Below are 20,585 nucleotides of genomic sequence, written 5' to 3' on the forward strand. Positions count from 1 at the left end.
AATCTGCATGACCTCAGGAACACAGGATTTATATTAGAACACACTCGGATGATTACTTTAAATATTTATACGCTCCTTGTAAACAACGTTATTTACATGGGACCTCGCTTTGGGCTCCTGTGCTGTCTGGACCGAGAGGTTTCACGCTGCGTCTCTGAGTTCACCTTCTCTTCTCACAGCCACTCCTCTGTCTGCTGGGCACATTCTGTAGGATGTGCCAACAGCAACCCCAACACCAGGCACCAAAGTGTGAGCTCATTGTCTTTCCTGCAAGTCGGGGTCCCCCTGCCATCCCCATTCATGCCGCAGCCTCCTCCATTCCCCTAGTCACACGTGCCCAATGGAATGCCCCATCACATGGGTTCCCTCATGAAATGCCCTCATGCCTTTCTTCTGGGATCATTTTCCACCCTCGTTAACTATAATTCAGAAAAGGTACCTTGGTGACAAACTCACAGAATTTTTTTGGTGTTCCATATTTTCTTTTCCTGTCCTATAGATTTTTTAAAAATCAATCTGAATCTTCAATAACTGAGGACTACAATTCTGATTTAATGGTTATTTTTAATTCTCTTTCTTGACTTTAACTATTTCTCTCATTCTATTCCACTGAAAGATATTTATCTCTCCCTTTTGACGGCTGTTAAAATCTTCTCTTTGTCATTTGTGGTCTGCAGTTACACTGGGACCTGCCTATTCGTCTTACAATTCATCTGAATTCTTGAACAAGGATTTCGGTCTCAAACATCTCAGGAGCATTCTCCGCTAACATCGTATACACAGTCATCTCAGGCCATTTGCCCTATTTTCTCTTTCTGAAACTTCAATTATATATAAGAAAAAAAATTTCAATAAAACATTCTATACTTTCTGATATTCTAAAAACTTCATTTTCTCCTTGTTCCTTCACTTTTTTATATTTTACATTTAATTTTCTGTGTTTCATTCTAGGTGATTTCTTGAGATCCATCTTTGATATTGCTACTAATCTCTTTAGAAGCATTGAATCTGCTGTTTAGCTTCCATTTTGTTTTCTCGAGTAATCATAATGATTTCTAGATGTTCTATTTGATTATTTCTTTAATGTTTTTTGATGGTTTGGGGCAGTCTCTGTTTTCATGTCCTTGTTTCAGTTCCTTCTTATATTCATTTAAATGTAGCTCTTCAAACATCCACATCTTATGATGGCAGAATTTAAAATCTTTAAGATGTTCATTTTAATAGTTTATTGCTTCTGCTCACTGTTCCTGCTCGGTTTTTGTTTTAATGTTTTTAATAGTGGGAGTGGATTGGTCTGCTATTAATCTATAAAATTCAGGGAGAGGCCAGGGTTGAGAGTGCAGAACGTCAAGACTCCGTAGCTTTTCAACTGTCTCCAGTCTCACCCCCAAATGCATGGGGTCAGGAACTGTCTGCTGCACTCTGAGCTGCGAAATACCCCCATAGATTAGATTCCTCACATCACAGCCTGCTCTGAGGACAGCCCCAGTGTAGGTTCCAGAAGAGAATTCTGATTTTCTGTTTCTTTTTTATTACGCTTCCTCCAAAAACAGAGCCTGTAAGGCTGTATATGCATGAGGTTTTGTTTTTTTGTTGTTGTTGTTGTTTGTTTTTGTTTTTCCTGTTCTTCCAAGGAAACCAAAGTCCTAGCATCAAGGATTTGTTCCACCATTAGCCAACTTAAAACAATTACGGGACAAAAGTAGCTCACTATTTAGGTCCAACTTTTACAAAGAAAAATCAATTTTTTTTATTTGAAATCGTATGCTCTCCTTTGAGTAGAATAAGAGGTCACATTAATCATGAATTAAATCTGCTGGCTAGATCTCCCCTCCAGACCTTCTCTTCCTCAGCTCCCCCTACATTTATATAAGGTCTAACTCCTGTCATACATCCTCCTCTCCATAGTACTCTTAGTGGCTCTGTTTTATTGATGTAAACCTAATGGAGTTTTTGGTACCAGAAGTGGTTCCAAAATCACAAACCTGTGTGCATGGGTTTCTGGAAATGGATCTCCAATCTGTCTAGAGTTGTTGTGGGGAAAGAGTCCCAAGGAGAGCATAGAGACCTGGAGGAGGTCTGGTGCTACAGACACAGGAGGAATCTTACCCATGATAGTGACTCCTCGTTAATTTCAGGGACCTACCTTAGCCCAGCAATCAAACGGGTAAGATTTCTTATAGTTAATGCCAGATCTCTGCCAGGGTAAAATGGATCTAGGGTGCTCCTGTTATTTGTTCATCCATCCACCCATCATTCACTGCGTCATTGACTCATTCATTCTCCTTGAAATGGGTCTCCCCCTGTGCCAGGCACTGCTGTTGGGATATAAAGCAGACATAGCCTTGGCCTTCATGGAGTTTAAAGTATCTGGAAGATTCCAATTGTGCTAAATTCTACTGATTAACAGACACAGGATAGCATGAGAGATTATTAAAGGGAAACTGACCTCAGCTGGGAGCCGAGGGAAGCATAGTGGTGATTATCACTAGGGCTGATCATGCTGAGATCTGAAGCACAGGTAGGTGTTGACCACTACAGAAAGGAAATCTCCAGCCCAGGGCACAGGAAGTGGACTTTGGAGTCTCTCAACATGGCAAGAGTAGAGAAGGGCAGGGAGGTCGGGGAGGAGAAACCCAGCAAGGTATTGGAGGGTGACTGTGAATATAGGAAATGCAGGGTGTGGCTAAGACGACGTTAGGGTTCAATATGAGGAAAATCATAGAGAGGAAAGCATCTGGTTCCCAGGTAGAGATGGGAGTCTAGATGGATCTGAAATACAAATCCTATTTCACCTACGAGGCCTCAGACTCAGGTGAATGACTAGGAAAGTCAGAGCTGGGAAAGCCCTGGTCCCAGCCCAAAAGGACAGCTCAGAGGAAAGACCAGAGGGGGACAAAGAAGACATCTGAGGCCCTGAGACCAGTCCTGGCCTGGCTGAGACCGACTGCTGAGGCACCTGGCACAGACCAAGGCTCCCACTGGCCAGGCACAGTGGGGATCCAAAGTTTCTGGTGCTAGGACCAAGGGCATTGCTGAGTCTGGGGTGGGGATGAGGGCAGAGCCTCTCCTGTCTTTATGTGCAGAGAGGAGACGGCCGTGCAGTACTGTGGCTTCACTGCTGGCACAGAAGTACACAGATGTCTGGGAGGGAGCAGCCGACTCCAGCCTGAGCAGGAAATCCTTTTTGTTTAATCTGGAGACACTGTAGCCATCGGGGACTTCTCCTTTATCAGTGGTATTCTCAGCAACTGAGTAATGAATCAGCCTCAGCCCCATGCCTGGGTCTTGTCGATACCAGTACATGCGTTCATGGTTCATATCCTGGGCACACTGCAGTGTCATGCTCTGTCCTGTCTTCAGGACTTGGAATTTTGGGGTCTGAGTGACACCAGCATTCACTGGACCTGCAGAGAAGAACAAAACTGATGCTGCAGCCCCAGTGGGAAGGCGCTGGGCCTTGAAATCCATGCAAGGGGCCCTGCCCAGGACCCACCTGGCCACAGGAGAGAAAAGGCCGCACAGCACAGGAGCCTGATGCTCATGGCACGGGCTGCAGGACGGAGGGGTCTTCTGGGTCTGTACATTGATGAAAGGGAAACAGGTCTTTCAAGGGCATCATTCTGAGACCTCATACTCCCTGCCTGGGCCCCAGAGCCTTCCTGTCAGGAGAGGCCACGCCCCTTCCCCAGATGGTCAAATTCAAGATAAATTCACCAGTGAAGAGTTTGGATGGGAAGAATGCCTTTGTCTGAATTGGTGCAAGTCTACCATTTTTTTTTTTTTTAGATCTTTTGGTAATTAGTTTGTAGCTCAAAGTATATTTTGTATTCCCATGATGGTATAATTACTTGGCTGTGCACAGTGGCCCACGCCTGTAATCCTAGCCCTTTGGGAGGCTGAAGAGAGCAGATCACTTGAGGTCAGGAGTTGGAGACCAACAGGGTGAAATCCCATCTGTACTAAAATACAGAAATTATCCAGGCATCCTGACGTGCACCTGTACTCACAGCTACTCAGGAGTCTGAGACACCAGAATCGCTTGAACCAGGGAGGCGGAGGTTGCAGTGAGCTGAGATCGTGCCACTGCACTCCAGCCTGGATGACAGAATGAGACTCCATCTCAAAATAATAACAATCATAATAATAACTCATTAATGCACTGATATTGGTTATCTAAGTGTTGCTACAGTCTAGAATCTTAGAACACCTCCTCATGTCTTCCTGGTGTTTTTGACTCCTGTGTCCCAAATACTCCTTCAAGCATCCTTTCCTAATTTGCTTAATTGACCATAATCCTGTTTAAAATCCTTTGTCTATATGGGTTTTCTCTGTTAGCAAATTTCCAAATCCCAGGGGCAGGCTCATCAACATTGGAGGAGTCATTTTGTTCTGTTTCTTGTCAATTTACTGACAGATGGGACTCCTGACAAACCCAGCTAAGCACCCTCAGCTCAACCCAGGGCTCTTGTTTCTGTGCCTGGGGTGAGACCGCAGCAGGCAGAACCACCTCATGCTGCTGACTGCCCTCTCTGTGTGGACGATGGTGGCTGCCCAACGCTGCCCATGATCTATGGGCACAAAGGTGTCCTGATGTATAAGGGACTTGGGGGGACAGGGCAAGACTTTAAGCTAAGGAAGAATGTACCTGCCATTAATTTAGTAATATATAAAAAGGAACCAGCCCAAATGCCCATCAATCAACGAGTGGATAAAGAAACTGTGATATATATAATATAAAAAAATATATATATATAAAATGAAATTCTCTGCAGCCATAAAAAGGAATGAATTAACAGCATTTGGAGTGACCTACCTGGATGAGATGGGAGACTATCAGTGAAGTAACTCAGAAATGTAAAACCAAACATCATGTGTTCTCACTGATATCTGGGAGCAAAACTATGAGGACACAAAGGCATAAGAATGATACAATGGACTTTGGGGACTTGGGGGAGAAGAGCGGGAGGGGGTGAGGGATAAAAGACACAATATGGTGCAGTGTATACTGTTCGGGTAGTGGGTACACCAAAATCTTGCAAATCATCACTCAAGAACTTACTCATGTAACCAAATGCCACCTGTACCCCAATAACGTATGGAAAAATAAAAATTAAATTAAAATGTAAAAAGAAAAATATTCTCTCATGGCCTGCAACCACGAACATGGAGTGTTTTTGGTTTTTGGTTTTGTTTTAAAAAAGGAGCTCGGAGATTGGAGGGGGGCGGAGCAAGATGGCCGAATAGGAACAGCTCCAGTCTCCAACTCCCAGCGCGAGTAACACAGAAGACCGGTGATTTCTGCATTTTCAACTGAGGTACTGGGGTCATCTCTCTAGGGAGTGCCGGACAATCGGTGCTGGTCAGCTGCTGCAGCCTGACCAGCGTGAGCTGAAGCAGGGCGAGGCATCGCCTCACCTGGAAGCGCAAGGGGGAAGGAAATCCGTTTTCCTAGCCAGGGGAACTGAGACACATAACACCTGGAAAATCGCGTAACTCCCACCCCAATACTGCGCTTTAAGGAAACAGGCACACCAGGAGAATATATCCCACACCTGGCCGGGAGGGTCCCACGCCCACGGAGCCTCCCTCACTGCTAACACAGCCGTCTGCGGCGATCTATCCGCAAGGCAGCAGCGAGGCTGGGGGAGGGGCGCCCGCCATTGCTGAGGCTTAAGTAGGTAAACAAAGCCGCTGGGAAGCTCGAACTGGGTGGAGCTCACAGCAGCTCAAGGAAACCTGCCTGTCTCTGTAGACTCCACCTCTGGGGACAGCCACAGCTGAGGTCCAATAGGGAAAGCAGCGGGGGCGGTGCAGAGGCGAACGACTCTGTCTGACAGCTTTGGGGAGAGCCGTGGATCTCCCAACGCGGAGGTTGAGATCCGAGAACGGACAGACTGCCTGCTCAGGTGGGTCCCTGACCCCTGAGTAGCCTAGCTGGGAGACATCCCCCACTAGGGGCAGTCTGACACCCCACACCTCACAGGGTGGAGTCATCCTGAGAGGAAACTTCCAAAGGAAGAATCAGACAGGTACACTCGCTGCTCAGCAATATTCTATCTTGGCAACCTCTGCTGCTGATACCCAGGCAAACAGGGTCTGGAGTGGACCTCAAGCAATCTCCAACAGACCAACAGACAGTCCTTCTGACTGTCAGACGGAAAACTATCAAACAGGAAGGACACCTATACCAAAACCCCATCAGTACGTCACCATCATCAAAGACCAGAGACAGATAAAACCACAAAGATGGGGAAAAAGCAGGGCAGAAAAGCTGGAAATTCAAAAAATAAGAGCGCATCTCCCCCTGCAAAGGAGCGCAGCCCATCGCCAGCAACGGATCAAAGCTGGTCAGAGAATGACTTTGACGAGATGAGAGAAGAAGGCTTCAGTCCATCAAACTTCTCAGAGCTAAAGGAGGAATTACGTACCCAGCGCAAAGAAACTAAAAATCTTGAAAAAAAAGTGGAAGAATTGACAGCTAGACTAATTAATGCAGAGAAGATCATAAACGAAATGACAGAGATGAAAACCATGACACGAGAAATACGTGACAAATGCACAAGCTTCAGTAACCGACTCGATCAACTGGAAGAAAGAGTATCAGCGATTGAGGATCAAATGAATGAAATGAAGCGAGAAGAGAAACCAAAAGAAAAAAGAAGAAAAAGAAATGAACAAAGCCTGCAAGAAGTATGGGATTATGTAAAAAGACCAAATCTACGTCTGATTGGGGTGCCTGAAAGTGAGGGGGAAAATGGAACCAAGTTGGAAAACACTCTTCAGGATATCATCCAGGAGAACTTCCCCAACCTAGTAGGGCAGGCCAACATTCAAATTCAGGAAATACAGAGAACGCCACAAAGATACTCCTCCAGAAGAGCAACTCCAAGACACATAATTGCCAGATTCACCAAAGTTGAAATGAAGGAAAAAATCTTAAGGGCAGCCAGAGAGAAAGGTCGGGTTACCCACAAAGGAAGCCCATCAGACTAACAGCAGATCTCTCGGCAGAAACTCTACAAGCCAGAAGAGAGTGGGGGCCAATATTCAACGTTCTTAAAGAAAAGAATTTTCAACCCAGAATTTCATATCCAGCCAAACTAAGTTTCATCAGTGAAGGAGAAATAAAATCCTTTACAGATAAGCAAATGCTTAGAGATTTTGTCACCACCAGGCCTGCCTTACAAGAGACCCTGAAGGAAGCCCTAAACATGGAAAGGAACAACCGGTACCAGCCATTGCAAAAACATGCCAAAATGTAAAGACCATCGAGGCTAGGAAGAAACTGCATCAACTAATGAGCAAAATAACCAGTTAATATCATAATGACAGGATCAAGTTCACACATAACAATATTAACCTTAAATGTCAATGGACTAAATGCTCCAATTAAAAGACACAGACTGGCAAACTGGATAAAGAGTCAAGACCCATCAGTCTGCTGTATTCAGGAGACCCATCTCACATGCAGAGACATACATAGGCTCAAAATAAAGGGATGGAGAAAGATCTACCAAGCAAATGGAGAACAAAAAAAAGCAGGGGTTGCAATCCTAGTCTCTGATAAAACAGACTTTAAACCATCAAAGATCAAAAGAGACAAAGAAGGCCATTACATAATGGTAAAGGGATCAATTCAACAGGAAGAGCTAACTCTCCTAAATATATATGCACCCAATACAGGAGCACCCAGATTCATAAAGCAAGTCCTTAGAGACCTACAAAGAGACTTAGACTCCCATACAATAATAATGGGAGATTTCAACACTCCACTGTCAACATTAGACAGATCAACGAGACAGAAAGTTAACAAGGATATCCAGGAATTGAACTCATCTCTGCACCAAGCGGACCTAATAGACATCTATAGAACTCTCCACCCCAAATCAACAGAATATACATTCTTCTCAGCACCACATCGCACTTATTCCAAAATTGACCACATAATTGGAAGTAAAGCACTCCTCAGCAAATGTACAAGAACAGAAATTATAACAAACTGTCTCTCAGACCACAGTGCAATCAAACTAGAACTCAGGACTAAGAAACTCAATCAAAACCGCTCAACTACATGGAAACTGAATAACCTGCTCCTGAATGACTACTGGGTACATAACGAAATGAAAGCAGAAATAAAGATGTTCTTTGAAACCAATGAGAACAAAGATACAACATACCAGAATCTCTGGGACACATTTAAAGCAGTGTGTAGAGGGAAATTTATAGCACTAAATGCCCACAAGAGAAAGCAGGAAAGATCTAAAATTGACACTTTAACATCACAATTAAAAGAACTAGAGAGGCAAGAGCAAACACATTCAAAAGCTAGCAGAAGGCAAGAAATAACTAAGATCAGAGCAGAACTGAAGGAGATAGAGTCACAAAAAACCCTCCAAAAAATCAATGAATCCAGGAGTTGGTTTTTTGAAAAGATCAACAAAATTGACAGACCGCTAGCAAGACTAATAAAGAAGAAAAGAGAGAGGAATCAAATAGACGCAATAAAAAATGATAAAGGGGATATCACCACCGACCCCACAGAAATACAAACAACCATCAGAGAATACTATAATGCCTCTACGCAAATCGACTAGAAAATCTAGAAGAAATGGATAATTTCCTGGACACTTACACTCTCCAAGACTGAACCAGGAAGAAGTTGAATCCCTGAATAGACCAATAACAGGCTCTGAAATTGAGGCAACAATTAATAGCCTACCCACGAAAAAAAGTCCAGGACCAGATGGATTCACAGCTGAATTCTACCAGAGGTACAAGGAGGAGCTGGTACCATTCCTTCTGAAACTATTCCAATCAATAGAAAAAGAGGGAATCCTCCCTAACTCATTTTATGAGGCCAACATCATCCTGATACCAAAGCCTGGCAGAGACACAACAAAAAAAGAGAATTTTAGACCAATATCCCTGATGAACATCGATGCAAAAATTCTCAATAAAATACTGGCAAACGGATTCAGCAGCACATCAAAAAGCTTATCCACCATGATCAAGTGGGCTTCATCCCTGGGATGCAAGGCTGGTTCAACATTCGCAAATCAATAAACGTAATCCAGCATATAAACAGAACCAAAGACAAGAACCACATGATTATCTCAATAGATGCAGAAAAGGCTTTTGACAAAATTCAACAGCCCTTTATGCTAAAAACGCTCAATAAATTCGGTATTGATGGAACGTACCTCAAAATAATAAGAGCTATTTACGACAAACCCACAGCTAATATCATACTGAATGGGCAAAAACTGGAAAAATTCCCTTTGAAAACTGGCACAAGACAGGGATGCCCTCTCTCACCACTCCTATTCAACATAGTGTTGGAAGTTCTGGCTAGGGCAATCAGGCAAGAGAAAGAAATCAAGGGTATCCAGTTAGGAAAAGAAGAAGTCAAATTGTCCCTGTTTGCAGATGACATGATTGTATATTTAGAAAAACCCATCGTCTCAGCCCAAAATCTCCTTAAGCTGATAAGCAACTTCAGCAAAGTCTCAGGATACAAAATTAATGTGCAAAAATCACAAGCATTCTTATACACCAGTAACAGACAAGCAGAGAGCCAAGTCAGGAATGAACTTCCATTCACAATTGCTTCAAAGAGAATAAAATACCTAGGAATCCAGCTTACAAGGGATGTAAAGGACCTCTTCAAGGAGAACTACAAACCACTGCTCAGTGAAATCAAAGAGGACACAAACAAATGGAAGAACATACCATGCTCATGGATAGGAAGAATCAATATCGTGAAAATGGCCATACTGCCCAAGGTTATTTATAGATTCAATGCCATCCCCATCAAGCTACCAATGAGTTTCTTCACAGAATTGGAAAAAACTGCTTTAAAGTTCATATGGAACCAAAAAAGAGCCCGCATTGCCAAGACAATCCTAGGTCAAAAGGACAAAGCTGGAGGCGTCACGCTACCTGACTTCAAACTATACTACAAGGCTACAGTAACCAAAACAGCATGGTACTGGTACCACAACAGAGAAATAGACCAGTGGAACAGAACAGAGTCCTCAGAAATAATACCACACATCTACAGCCATCTGATCTTTGACAAACCTGACAAAAACAAGAAATGGGGAAAGGATTCCCTATTTAATAAATGGTGCTGGGAAAATTGGCTAGCCACAAGTAGAAAGCTGAAACTGGATCCTTTCCTTACCCCTTATACGAAAATTAATTCAAGATGGATTAGAGACTTAAATGTTAGACCTAATACCATAAAAACCCTAGAAGAAAATCTAGGTAGTACCATTCAGGACATAGGCATGGGCAAGGACTTCATGTCTAAAACACCAAAAGCAACGGCAGCAAAAGCCAAAATTGACAAATGGGATCTCATTAAACTAAAGAGCTTTTGCACAGCAAAAGAAACTACCATCAGAGTGAACAGGCAACCTACAGAATGGGAGAAAATTTTTGCAACCTACTCATCTGACAAAGGGCTAATATCCAGAATCTACAAAGAACTCAAACAAATATACAAGAAAAAAACAAACAACCCCATCAAAAAGTGGGGAAAGGATATGAACAGACATTTCTCAAAAGAAGACATCCATACAGCCAACAGACACATGAAAAAATGCTCGTCATCACTCGCCATCAGAGAAATGCAAATCAAAACCACAATGAGATACCATCTCACACCAGTTAGAATGGCAATCATTAAGAAGTCAGGAAACAATAGATGTTGGAGAGGATGTGGAGAAATAGGAACACTTTTACACTGTTGGTGGGATTGTAAACTAGTTCAACCATTATGGAAAACAGTATGGCGATTCCTCAAGGATCTAGAACTAGATGTACCATATGACCCAGCCATCCCACTACTGGGTATATACCCAAAGGATTATAAATTACTCTACTACAAAGACACATGCACACGTATGTTTATTGCGGCACTATTCACAATAGCAAAGACTTGGAATCAACCCAAATGTCCATCTGTGACAGACTGGATTAAGAAAATGTGGCACATATACACCATGGAATACTATGCAGCCATCAAAAAGGATGAGTTTGCATCCTTTGTAGGGACATGGATGCAGCTGGAAACCATCATTCTTAGCAAACTATCACAAGAAGAGAAAACCAAACACCGCATGTTCTCACTCATAGGTGGGAACTGAACAATGAGATCACTTGGACTCGGGAAGGGGAACATCACACACTGGGGCCTATCATGGGGAGGGGGGAGGAGGGAGGGATTGCATTGGGGAGTTATACATGATATAAACGTTATGCACATGTACCCTAGAACTTAAAGTATAATAAAAAATAAAAAAAGAAAAATAATAAAAATAAAAATAAAAAAAAATAAAAAAGGAGCTCCAAAACTGTACCTTTGGTACACAGAGCCCCACATTTGGAAGGATGCTGCACTTAGTTTTAAACTCTGCTGTCATGATCTTCAAATTCTCAACAGTGTTTGGACAAAGGACCTGCCAGTAAGTTTTGCCACTGGTTGTAAATACATTATTTTGTTTCATATTCTGCTTACCTCCCCATGTGCTTGTTTCCTTTCAGCACAAGAGCACAACCAGGGTCTGGGTCACTCAGCATCTATGGAACTTAAGAATAAAGAAAACAGAAATTAAAGTCACAGCAAAGGACATCTGGTACTGAAAGTCACAGCTGGGATCAAACAAGCCCATGGATAGGTTCCATATCTGTGCCCAGGACTCTGGTTCAGGAGACAGAGAAACACACAGCACAGTGGCCTGGTGCCCAGGGCAGGGCCAGAACAGGAAGATCGATTTTAGCTCAAGGCTCAGGTTTTATGGGTTGGACACTTAGGGTGAAGTCAAAGAGAACCCTTCTCCCAATAAGACATCGTCTGTCAATGAAGTCGCTGTGATGATGGTTTGCTTGACCCCAGCATGCTCACTGTGTGAACACGAAGCCCAGCTGCATGTGTGTCTGATGGGAACACAAAATAATTTCCTTAAAGATAGTTAACTTTTGTCAAAAAGTAACATAAATTTGTTTGATTGAATGAGTTGATGAGAAAATAAACGAATGAAAATGAATAGATTTTGTAGAATCAGCTTCTATTAGCTGAAAAAACCTTTTGAGGTTATTTTGGCACAACATCCAACTACAGATAGAATTGTCCCTACCATGGGCCAGGTAGCTCACATGGCTTCAACCCCTTCTAAAACCAGAAAACCTCCCAGGAACTCCTCCCTGCCTTGATTGTTTAGCTGTGTATTCAAGGGGATTAATCAGAAGAGGTTTGACATTTGCATTAAAAATTTTTGCAAACAAAATGACTCTGCAGTGATAGAGGTCACATGATTGGTCGTTGGGACGGAGAGAGGCATTGCAGAGGGTAGTGAGAGACTTTCTGGGTGAGGCAGATACGTCTTCATAGAGATGGGGTTGCATACGTTGATATATGTTGCTCAAAAATCACTGATCCGTTCATTTAAAAGGTGTCGTGTTTGCTTCATATAATTTATATATCAAAAATGTTGATTTTTAAATGTCTGAGGAGATATGTATGCTACATCCTCTAGTTAATTTTATCAAATGAATTATCAGGCATATATATTTCCATTTCTGTGACTTCTGAGTCCTCAACCTAAGATTCCTTTGCAGAATGTGTCCATATCTGTCTTTGCACACTGGCATGGTGGAAGCAGTTGTCTGAGACCAGCAAAGGAAACCAAAATATCTAGGCTTCTACTATATGCTAGATACTTTATGCCATTAAAGGTTATATAGATCTCTGCTGATGGAGAGTAGTAGTCTCATTTTATAGATAAAAAATGTTAAAACTAAACCCTTTAAGATCTGGCCTCAGATCTAGATGAGCTGGTGTTAGAGTGGAAGTCACGGCTGGGAGTCATGGTGCCTCCTCAGACCACTTTCCCTACACCACTGTCTCCAGGGTAAACAGATCTCTGACTATGATGCTATTAGAGCCAGCAGGTCTAAAAGGGATGTAGAGGAAAACATTCCAATTTATTGTAGGTTGGCAGCATTATGAAATATTTTATAGAGCTGTAAACACTGAACTTAGACTGGGCAGTGATGGAGTATCAGTACTACATCCTAATAGCTATTTAATTTGGTCAAGTTATTTAACCAATGGGTAGTTGTCTCACCTGTACCATGAGAAAAGCATTTGTGTCTTAGGGTTTCCTTCTGACACTTGAATTTCTAAATAACTGAAACTTCCCAAAAGAAGGACTTCTATTCTGTGTATAGTAAAATAACAGTAAATGATGGAATCATTATTTTTTTCTAAGTCTTGCCCATGGAGTAGAATTGAAGTGTGAATGTGCATTAATGTAATCCATGCTTTCGGTTCTGCAGATGACTATGCCACTCATGTGACAGACGGTTTCATAGAAACAGTGAAAGACCATAAATATGGTATATTCATACAATGAAATATTATTAAGCATTAAAAAGAAGAAAATCCAGCCATTCGTGATAGCATGGATGAAGCTGCAGGACACTGTGCTAAGTGAATAAGCCTGGCACGGAAAGACAAATGCTGCATGATTCTGCTTATAGGAGGCTCCCTAAAAGTCAAACTCATGAAAGCAAAGATAAAAGTGGTGATATCCAAGGGCTGGGAGTGGAGAAAATGGGGAGTTACTGTCAGCAGGTATAAAAATTCAGTCAGCAAGATAAGTAAGATCTAGAGAGCTTCTGTACAACCTTGTACTTGTAGATTACAATACTGTATTGTACACTTAAAAATCTATTTAACATAAGGATCTCATGTTCCATGTTCCTACCACATTAAATTAAAATGCTGGCAAAAAATGGGGGAGGTAGCTAAAGAGAGAAAGAGAAAGAAAGGGAAATTTGTATAATTCAGAAACCAAGTAAAGTACTTTGAATAAGTAAAACTAAAAAAAATAAATAAATTTAAGCCTTAATACTCTAAAATGAAATATTTTTTATTCAAGAATTTTTGTCATGTTTTATTTTATGCCATAAAATATACAAAGAAAGGGCCTCACAAACTTCATTGAAGAAAAGATACAAAATAAACTAACTAATGAATAACAATTATTCATGTTACTTTTCCTCAAGGTAGATTGCATTAGTTACAGAAAGTCTACAGTGTAGAAAATTTTATCTTTCTTTTTGCTGCCATGAAGGATGAATGGATATGCTTTAGCCTAGAAGTCATATGTTTCTTGGACTTGTCAAGGTAGAGGTTATAATGGTCACATAGGAAGCATGACCTTCCCCTCCTGCTAACGGGACCTGAAAGGAGGAAGACAGATGTACAGAGTAGGGGAGGGTGGAGAGGTGTTGGAGAACACACGACAGCCAGTTATTAAATATGAGACCAGGGGCAGCTGCCTTCCCTCAGATACAAAAACAGGCAAAATAATAAACACTTGTGATTTCAGTGAGCTTTAAAGCAGATCACATATAGAAGCAGCAGGGAATGTCTGGGAAAGAAAACCCTGTAAGCTTGGCAGGGCCTGAGCCCCTCTGGCTGGAAGCACCTGCCTCACAGTTACTTCCTGAATGGGGCAGGAAAGTTTCTGGCGTTTCCTTGGAGAACTGGCCTTTCCCAGTTACTCTCTCTGCAGGCTACCCCTACATGCTGCTACGATCGGCAGGGCCCAGGCTTTGCTACTCCAGGAGATCTTCCTGTCCTACACAGCCCTGAAACTAAAGGTGGGGCCGGTGGAACACAGTCGCCACATGCCTACGTCACATCTGCCTTTCCTCTGTCCTCCCTGTCCCAGGCCTGACACTCATTCCCAGTCCTTGCCATCCCAGCTCCTTCCTCCTCCACTCCCCATGCAGAGGCAGAGACACTCCCTCCTTGGTGCAAACTGAAGACTCTAGCACCCCTGCCCTTCCTTGGCAGTGAGGGGTCTGTGCTTAACTCCACATGTCCAGGCCCTACTCAGGGAATCCCAAAGGGCACCTGACGCCATCAGGCAGCCCGTCATCCCCTTCAGCCTTCTCCTGGCCACCCTCCAGTCCTACCCAGGGTTTCTTACAGCACTGTGGAGCCACAGCGCCACCAAGTGGCCAAAAATCCGCAGTCTCATGGATTCACATTTGGCCTAATGAGCTCAAGATTGTCCAAAGAAGGAACACATGCCCTGCTCTCACTCCTGCAATCCCGACCCTCTCACACACCCCTCTATACTTCCCCAGAAGGGCCAATCTAGAGTTGACCTTAAAGTCCACCTTTAGCTAGTGGAGGCAAAAGTATGCATTAACCAACATTTTGATTGCAAAATAAACAATGTTACAGCACTGCAATTAGTATGCTAGGAGGGATGAGAGGAACCTGAAAAATACAGGTCACAGATTTAAACAGTGTGAAGATATCAAACAGACCTAGCCTGGAAACTGTATTCAATCGTTCCTTTTGATTAATCAGACCCACGTTTTCATATTTGTATTTAAATGAATTATTAGCAAATTTTACATAGTATATTTTAGAAGGAAAATTCTTAGATTTTTATAAATGTATTTCTGAACTTACAAAATCTTGAAATAAACAACCCTTTCAGCTGTAACTTTGGCAGATTCAATTGGCTGTGACATTACCTGTCACCCCGCAGAAGTGTCTATGAGCTCCACCAGTGACCCAGCACCTCTTAGTAATGCGACCCAGAGAAACTATGTCCATGTGAATGAGTTTCCACAAGAACACACATGCACACACGTACATGTACACACACACACGCACATGCACACACACATTCACACACACTATATCTTTTTTTTTTTTTCTTGAGATGGAGTCTCACACTGTCGCCCAGGCTGGAGTGCAATGGCGAGATCTCGGCTCATGGCAACCTCCGCCCCCCGGGTTCACAAGATTCTCCAGCCTCAGCCTCCCAAATAGCTGGGATTACAGGCACACACCACCACACCGGCTAACTGTTTGTATTTTTAGTAGAGACAGGGTTTCACCATGTTGGCCAGACTCGTCTTGAACTCTTGACCTCATGATCCACCCGCCTCAGCCTCCCAAAGTGCTGGGATTACAGGTGTGAGCCACAGAGTCCGGCCACACACAATATCTTTTACTTACCAAAGATGATAATATTCCATGACTGAGCTCAGCTGACTTTCCTTTCAGTGTTTTAGGCTGATTTCTGAAAAGCGTCTTTGATGATGTTCCAGCCTCATCAAATCTCTGAAGATGTGGTTGAGGAAGTGTGGTTATGACAAGGAATATTTTTGCAGGATCATGAGACTGGATAAATATTACTATAACATGATTTTCTTTGCTCCAAAAGAACATTTGCAAATTGCAGCGTTAGACACAGTTACGGTACTTCACCGCACTGCTCATCAATCCAGACTAGAACCACACAACTGCTCAGAATACTGCAGAGGTTGCATGAAATGCGGAGGCTATTCATAATCATTCTCCATGATATTTCAGGTAAGAAGAACCCTTTGTGAAGGGAAGACAGTGATTAATCACACTCCAGGACTCAGTATAAGTAGGATTAACTTACTCACTTTACAAACATCAAATAGAACCAATTATATACTTGGCTTTTCCCATGAAAATCAAGGAAAGAGAGTGATACAGTACAGTCCCAGGGAATGTCACAGTGGGAAGTGAAGGGAGAAGCAGGTGTGAGCCTGTCCTTCACAGATGATCAGTACCTGGTAATGTCTTAGGAGAACAAAGGTTCGTCCAGGCCATGGAAATAGTGAGGACAAATGCAGAGCATATAAAGGCTGCTGAGTTTTAGGAAATGTTGAAAGAGCTGTTTGGTCACAGAAGGTAATTGGATCTAGGTGATGAGCGTTAGAAAGGCATCCCAGGGAAGTAGAATTTATTTGAGGGAAACTGGAGAGCCTTTACCTGTTTACTGTCAAGGGTAAAATGACCTCATCTGTGTTCTGGAAGGTACTTGAGTGTATTCTGAAGAGTTCAGATTCAGGCCAGAAGACCATAGGGAAGACATCAGAACCAACTCCAGGACTTTCACGCCAGGCAAGCGGCTCTTTGATGATATCCCCAACTGGGACTGGCCACCAGTGACACGAGTTGCTGTAAGTCCTTCCTTTATATTTTCTAGATATTAAAAATTTGGGGAAGGGTGAGAAGAGAGCTCATGGTGCACAGAACACCACTTCTTACCACCTTCTGCCTTATCTCTATTTTCAAAAATCTTTAATCATATTCTCTCTCCTCCACTTTTCCCAAATCTCAATTTCTTCACCCTAAATTATACAAAGCAAACCCCTGTGATTTTACCTTCAACACTATGCTACTATCGACAATCTTGACTCCAGAATGAAATTCCCTGCCGTTAAAAAGACAGCGCCAGCTGTTCCATGATGAACATGTCCTCTACCTCTGTATCAAGCAGAGAAGGTGATTCTGCAGTGAACCTACGGAAGCAACGGCATCTTCTGAGCAGAGCTGCCTGGCCTTATTTCCTTCAGCCCTGAATGGCAGAAAAGCCCGAGATTGCTGGATCCAGCATCATGAAATTATTTTTTCTTTCTCCCTGCAGTCCCCAAGTTTCACATATGTCAGGGCTGAGGTTGCTCCACACTGGGGCAGGCAGGTTTGTGCACAGGATGCAGTTGGCTCTGCAGGGCTGTCCCAAACTTCTGGGACAGAGATTCAGGGCCAAGTCTGCCAGCTCCAAGGTGATCATGTTCAGCTCAGAGTGATAGTCAGGGAACTGGTGCCCTGAGAAGTTTCCTTTTACTCTCTGTAACCCATTATGACATTTTAACAATTACTGGAGGCCCTGACCTGGAGCTTGCTGGTATCAGGACACACTGTTATGCCCAGAGACAGGGGAGCAGCTCAGTGTCACTTGCTGTCCTCTTGTTTTGATCAGAGATCTTGGAGTTTGGGTGACTCCAGCCTCTACTGGGCCTGTGGGAAAAGCAGATGGAGGATGAGTACAGGAGACAGTGTGGTGGTACCTCCCCAAGGTAAAGTGGAGAACACAGGGGTGGGGGGCAGGCTCAGGATGGGAGTGCTCTCCTGTCTGCAAGGACTCACTTGCTCCCAGGAGACAAAGCAGCACCCAACAGAGCAGTTTGGAGCCCGTGGCACAAAGGGGCAGGCAGCACTGTGTCTGTGCTCAGGGCTTGGTCCTCCTGGGGAAGAGCTGAGTTCTCAGCCTCGCTTTTCCTGGTGGGAGGGGCATCCTGTGATGTCACTGTCCTATGTCCTCCCCTTGCAGGCCTCCTGAGGTCCACTGCTCTCTGTTCTGCACAGCAGAATCCACTGGGCCTGTGAGGGAGGGGACCGAGGCTGGGGAAGAACACCGGAGGGAGCCTGAGGGTGCCTTGGATGAGGCTTGCTTCAGAGACATCCCACCTGTCCTGACGACTCACCTGGGAGTACACGGATGCCCCCAGGCTTGACTTCTGTGTTTCTTTGAGGTGCAGTCCTGCGGACCCTGTGTGAAATAGTGCAGTTGAGGAGCCCCCAAGAAACACAGAATTCAGGAGACCTAGGCAAGCTAAGACACGAAGAGAATGGTCAGGACCCACTCTCCTCCCTAAAGGCCAATGTAAAGCTACAATCCAAAGACACTGAACTCTGAGCCTGATGATTCAACATGCTGGGAATAAAGAGACCAAAAGGAGAAAACATCGTCTTCCAGTGTCAGTGTGGAGAGGAAATCCAGTGAGGAGTTGTGATCTTAAACCAAGGACACCTCAGATCAAGAGAAGGAGAGTAGATGAGTGAGGAAGCTTCCAGACCATGGTCCACGGGATCTGAACGGATGGGAGTGGACAGAGGCAAGTTTGCTTCCTGCAGGATTCAGAGAAGGTGTCTGTGCAGATGTGGAGCTTTGATCAGGGCTGGAATTTATGCTGTAGATTTGAGTTTAAATAAGAAAATTAGAGAATAGACAAGATGGAAGATAGAATAACAGAACTGGTTTGACGTATTTCTCAAATCCATTCCCCAAAACCTGGGTTGTCTACTGTGCTCTCCAGCTGCCTCCTGCCCCGGGACCCTTGCCTGGAAGTTACCTCTATGATTCCCCCAAACCCAGTGCTGCTTGACCTTGGGTGTCAGCAACTTATGACAGAAGGGACCCCTTGGTTCCTGAGAAAGAGAGGCTTGGAGACCACCAGACATAAAGTGTCAGAAGAGCTTGGCTCCTCACAGGACACTGTGTGGCCCATTGCAGGGTATGACTCTGCGGTGATGCAGGTGGTTGTTTAGAGGGTCTTATAAAATCTTAAACTAAACAATCCCCTTATAGCATGCTTGCTTTATTTTACAATTTAAAAAGGGATTTTAAAAAGACTAGATCTGAATGTGTTTATCGTTTTCAAATCAGTTGACAGGGCAGAGTCACATGCTAAAGAAAACCCACACTCTAAATATGAGCACAGGATGTAAAGTTGCCACATGGATGAATTAGCAGGTGCTATGATGTTCTGAAGCTTCTGTCGGGGACTCTTGCAGGAAATGCTCACCCGAGCCCTGCATGGCCCCCAGAGCTTCCTGGCAGGCCCTGAAGGTTTCTGCACAGGAACGCGGTGACTCTGCGAGGCTGTGTCTTGGCTGCTGGCGCAGAGATACAGGGCTGAGTCTTCTGGCTGCAGGGCGCGTACGTGAAGGTATAAGTGAGAGCTGTCTGGGCATTCAGGTACGAAGCGACTTGGCACACTGTTGTTTTCAGCCCGTTCTTTAAAGTTGTAGACAAACATGAGCTCCAGTGGCTTCTTAGCTTTCTGCTTGTACCAGTACATAGCATTGTGCCCCAGATGTTGTTCACATTTCAAAGACTTCTTATTTGTCATTCCCATGACCAGGTGTCTTGGTGTCTGCGTAACTCCAGTTTCCATGGGGACTGTGGGGGGAATGGGACAAAATTCAGGCAGAGCCCAGGAGGAGGGTTGTTGCTGCAATGACAAGGAAAAAACTTGGCGATCGAGGACAGCTGATTTGAACCCAACTCACCTGCTCCCAGGAGACAGAGAACCACACAGCAGAGCAGCCTGCAGCCCATGCTAGCCTCGGGTCTGAGATAAGGCCTCCGACTGGTGTCCTCTGGGCGAGGGGCTGGGCTCTGGTCTCCTTGGCCCTGGTTGGTAGTTTTTCCTGTGATGTCACTGCTCCTGACAGCTTCCCCAGACCCAGGGGATATTTATTCCTGGAGGTTTTACATCCTTTCTGGGTCCTGATAGAAGATAGATTTGAATTGTCTGGGCAGGGATGAATGGGCTGGGCAGAAAGGGCAGAGTCAGCTTTGTATCCTCCAAGGGTATTCCTCTGGCAGGGGCTCTTTGCTCTCAGCTGCTTCCTCATTATGTGGATCCTCCCTCTATCTCTGTCCCCGTGTCTTTCAGGATTCCTCTCAAGGACAGACCACTCCCATTCAAGGAATCTCCTTCTCCCCTGTGGGATCACACAAGACAGCGCCACTCAAAATGTCCCTTCCCTCAATGTCTAAGCACGGTAGAGCCCTTTTTGCCCGATTCTGTGGAGGCAGGATGACTGCATGACCACGGATGCAGTGTGGACCAGCGCCCATCATTCAAGGGTATGACTGTGATGCCAACCAGCAACCAGGCACTGGGGAGGAAGCTGCAGGACACAACAGGGATGAGCC

At 44.1% G+C, this 20,585-nt stretch overlaps 3 long non-coding RNA genes and 2 gene segments (V, D, J or C); 2 read left to right on the forward strand and 3 right to left on the reverse strand.

The window, feature by feature from the left end:
• Positions 1-3,653, reverse strand: part of LOC117072418 — a 372,247-nt gene extending 368,594 nt beyond the window's left edge. Inside the window, 2 exon segments of the C gene segment in view lie at positions 3,120-3,407; positions 3,497-3,653. Of these exon segments, the coding sequence occupies positions 3,120-3,407; positions 3,497-3,635 (427 nt within the window).
• On the forward strand, positions 6-13,079 carry LOC117072435. Its single transcript, XR_004432794.1, has 2 exons — positions 6-249; positions 11,551-13,079. It is a non-coding gene; the product is annotated as an uncharacterized LOC117072435 (long non-coding RNA).
• Positions 11,431-18,198, reverse strand: LOC117072438. Its single transcript, XR_004432797.1, has 4 exons — positions 18,008-18,198; positions 17,753-17,878; positions 16,847-17,059; positions 11,431-11,594 (listed from the first exon to the last, which is right to left on the reverse strand). It is a non-coding gene; the product is annotated as an uncharacterized LOC117072438 (long non-coding RNA).
• LOC117072437 lies at positions 15,936-18,307 on the forward strand. The gene is made up of 4 exons (XR_004432796.1): positions 15,936-16,414; positions 16,892-17,037; positions 17,841-17,937; positions 18,192-18,307. It is a non-coding gene; the product is annotated as an uncharacterized LOC117072437 (long non-coding RNA).
• A 312-nt stretch (positions 18,308-18,619) lies between these two features.
• LOC117073406 lies at positions 18,620-20,308 on the reverse strand. The segment is given in 3 exon segments: positions 18,620-18,769; positions 19,447-19,823; positions 19,934-20,308. Coding segments are annotated over 3 exon segments (576 nt in total).
• Positions 20,309-20,585: the final 277 nt, after the last annotated feature.

Source organism: Trachypithecus francoisi, unplaced genomic scaffold (assembly GCF_009764315.1).
Source record: "Trachypithecus francoisi isolate TF-2019V2 unplaced genomic scaffold, Tfra_2.0 Lachesis_group4, whole genome shotgun sequence".
In the NCBI taxonomy this organism is placed as follows: domain Eukaryota; kingdom Metazoa; phylum Chordata; class Mammalia; order Primates; family Cercopithecidae; genus Trachypithecus; species Trachypithecus francoisi.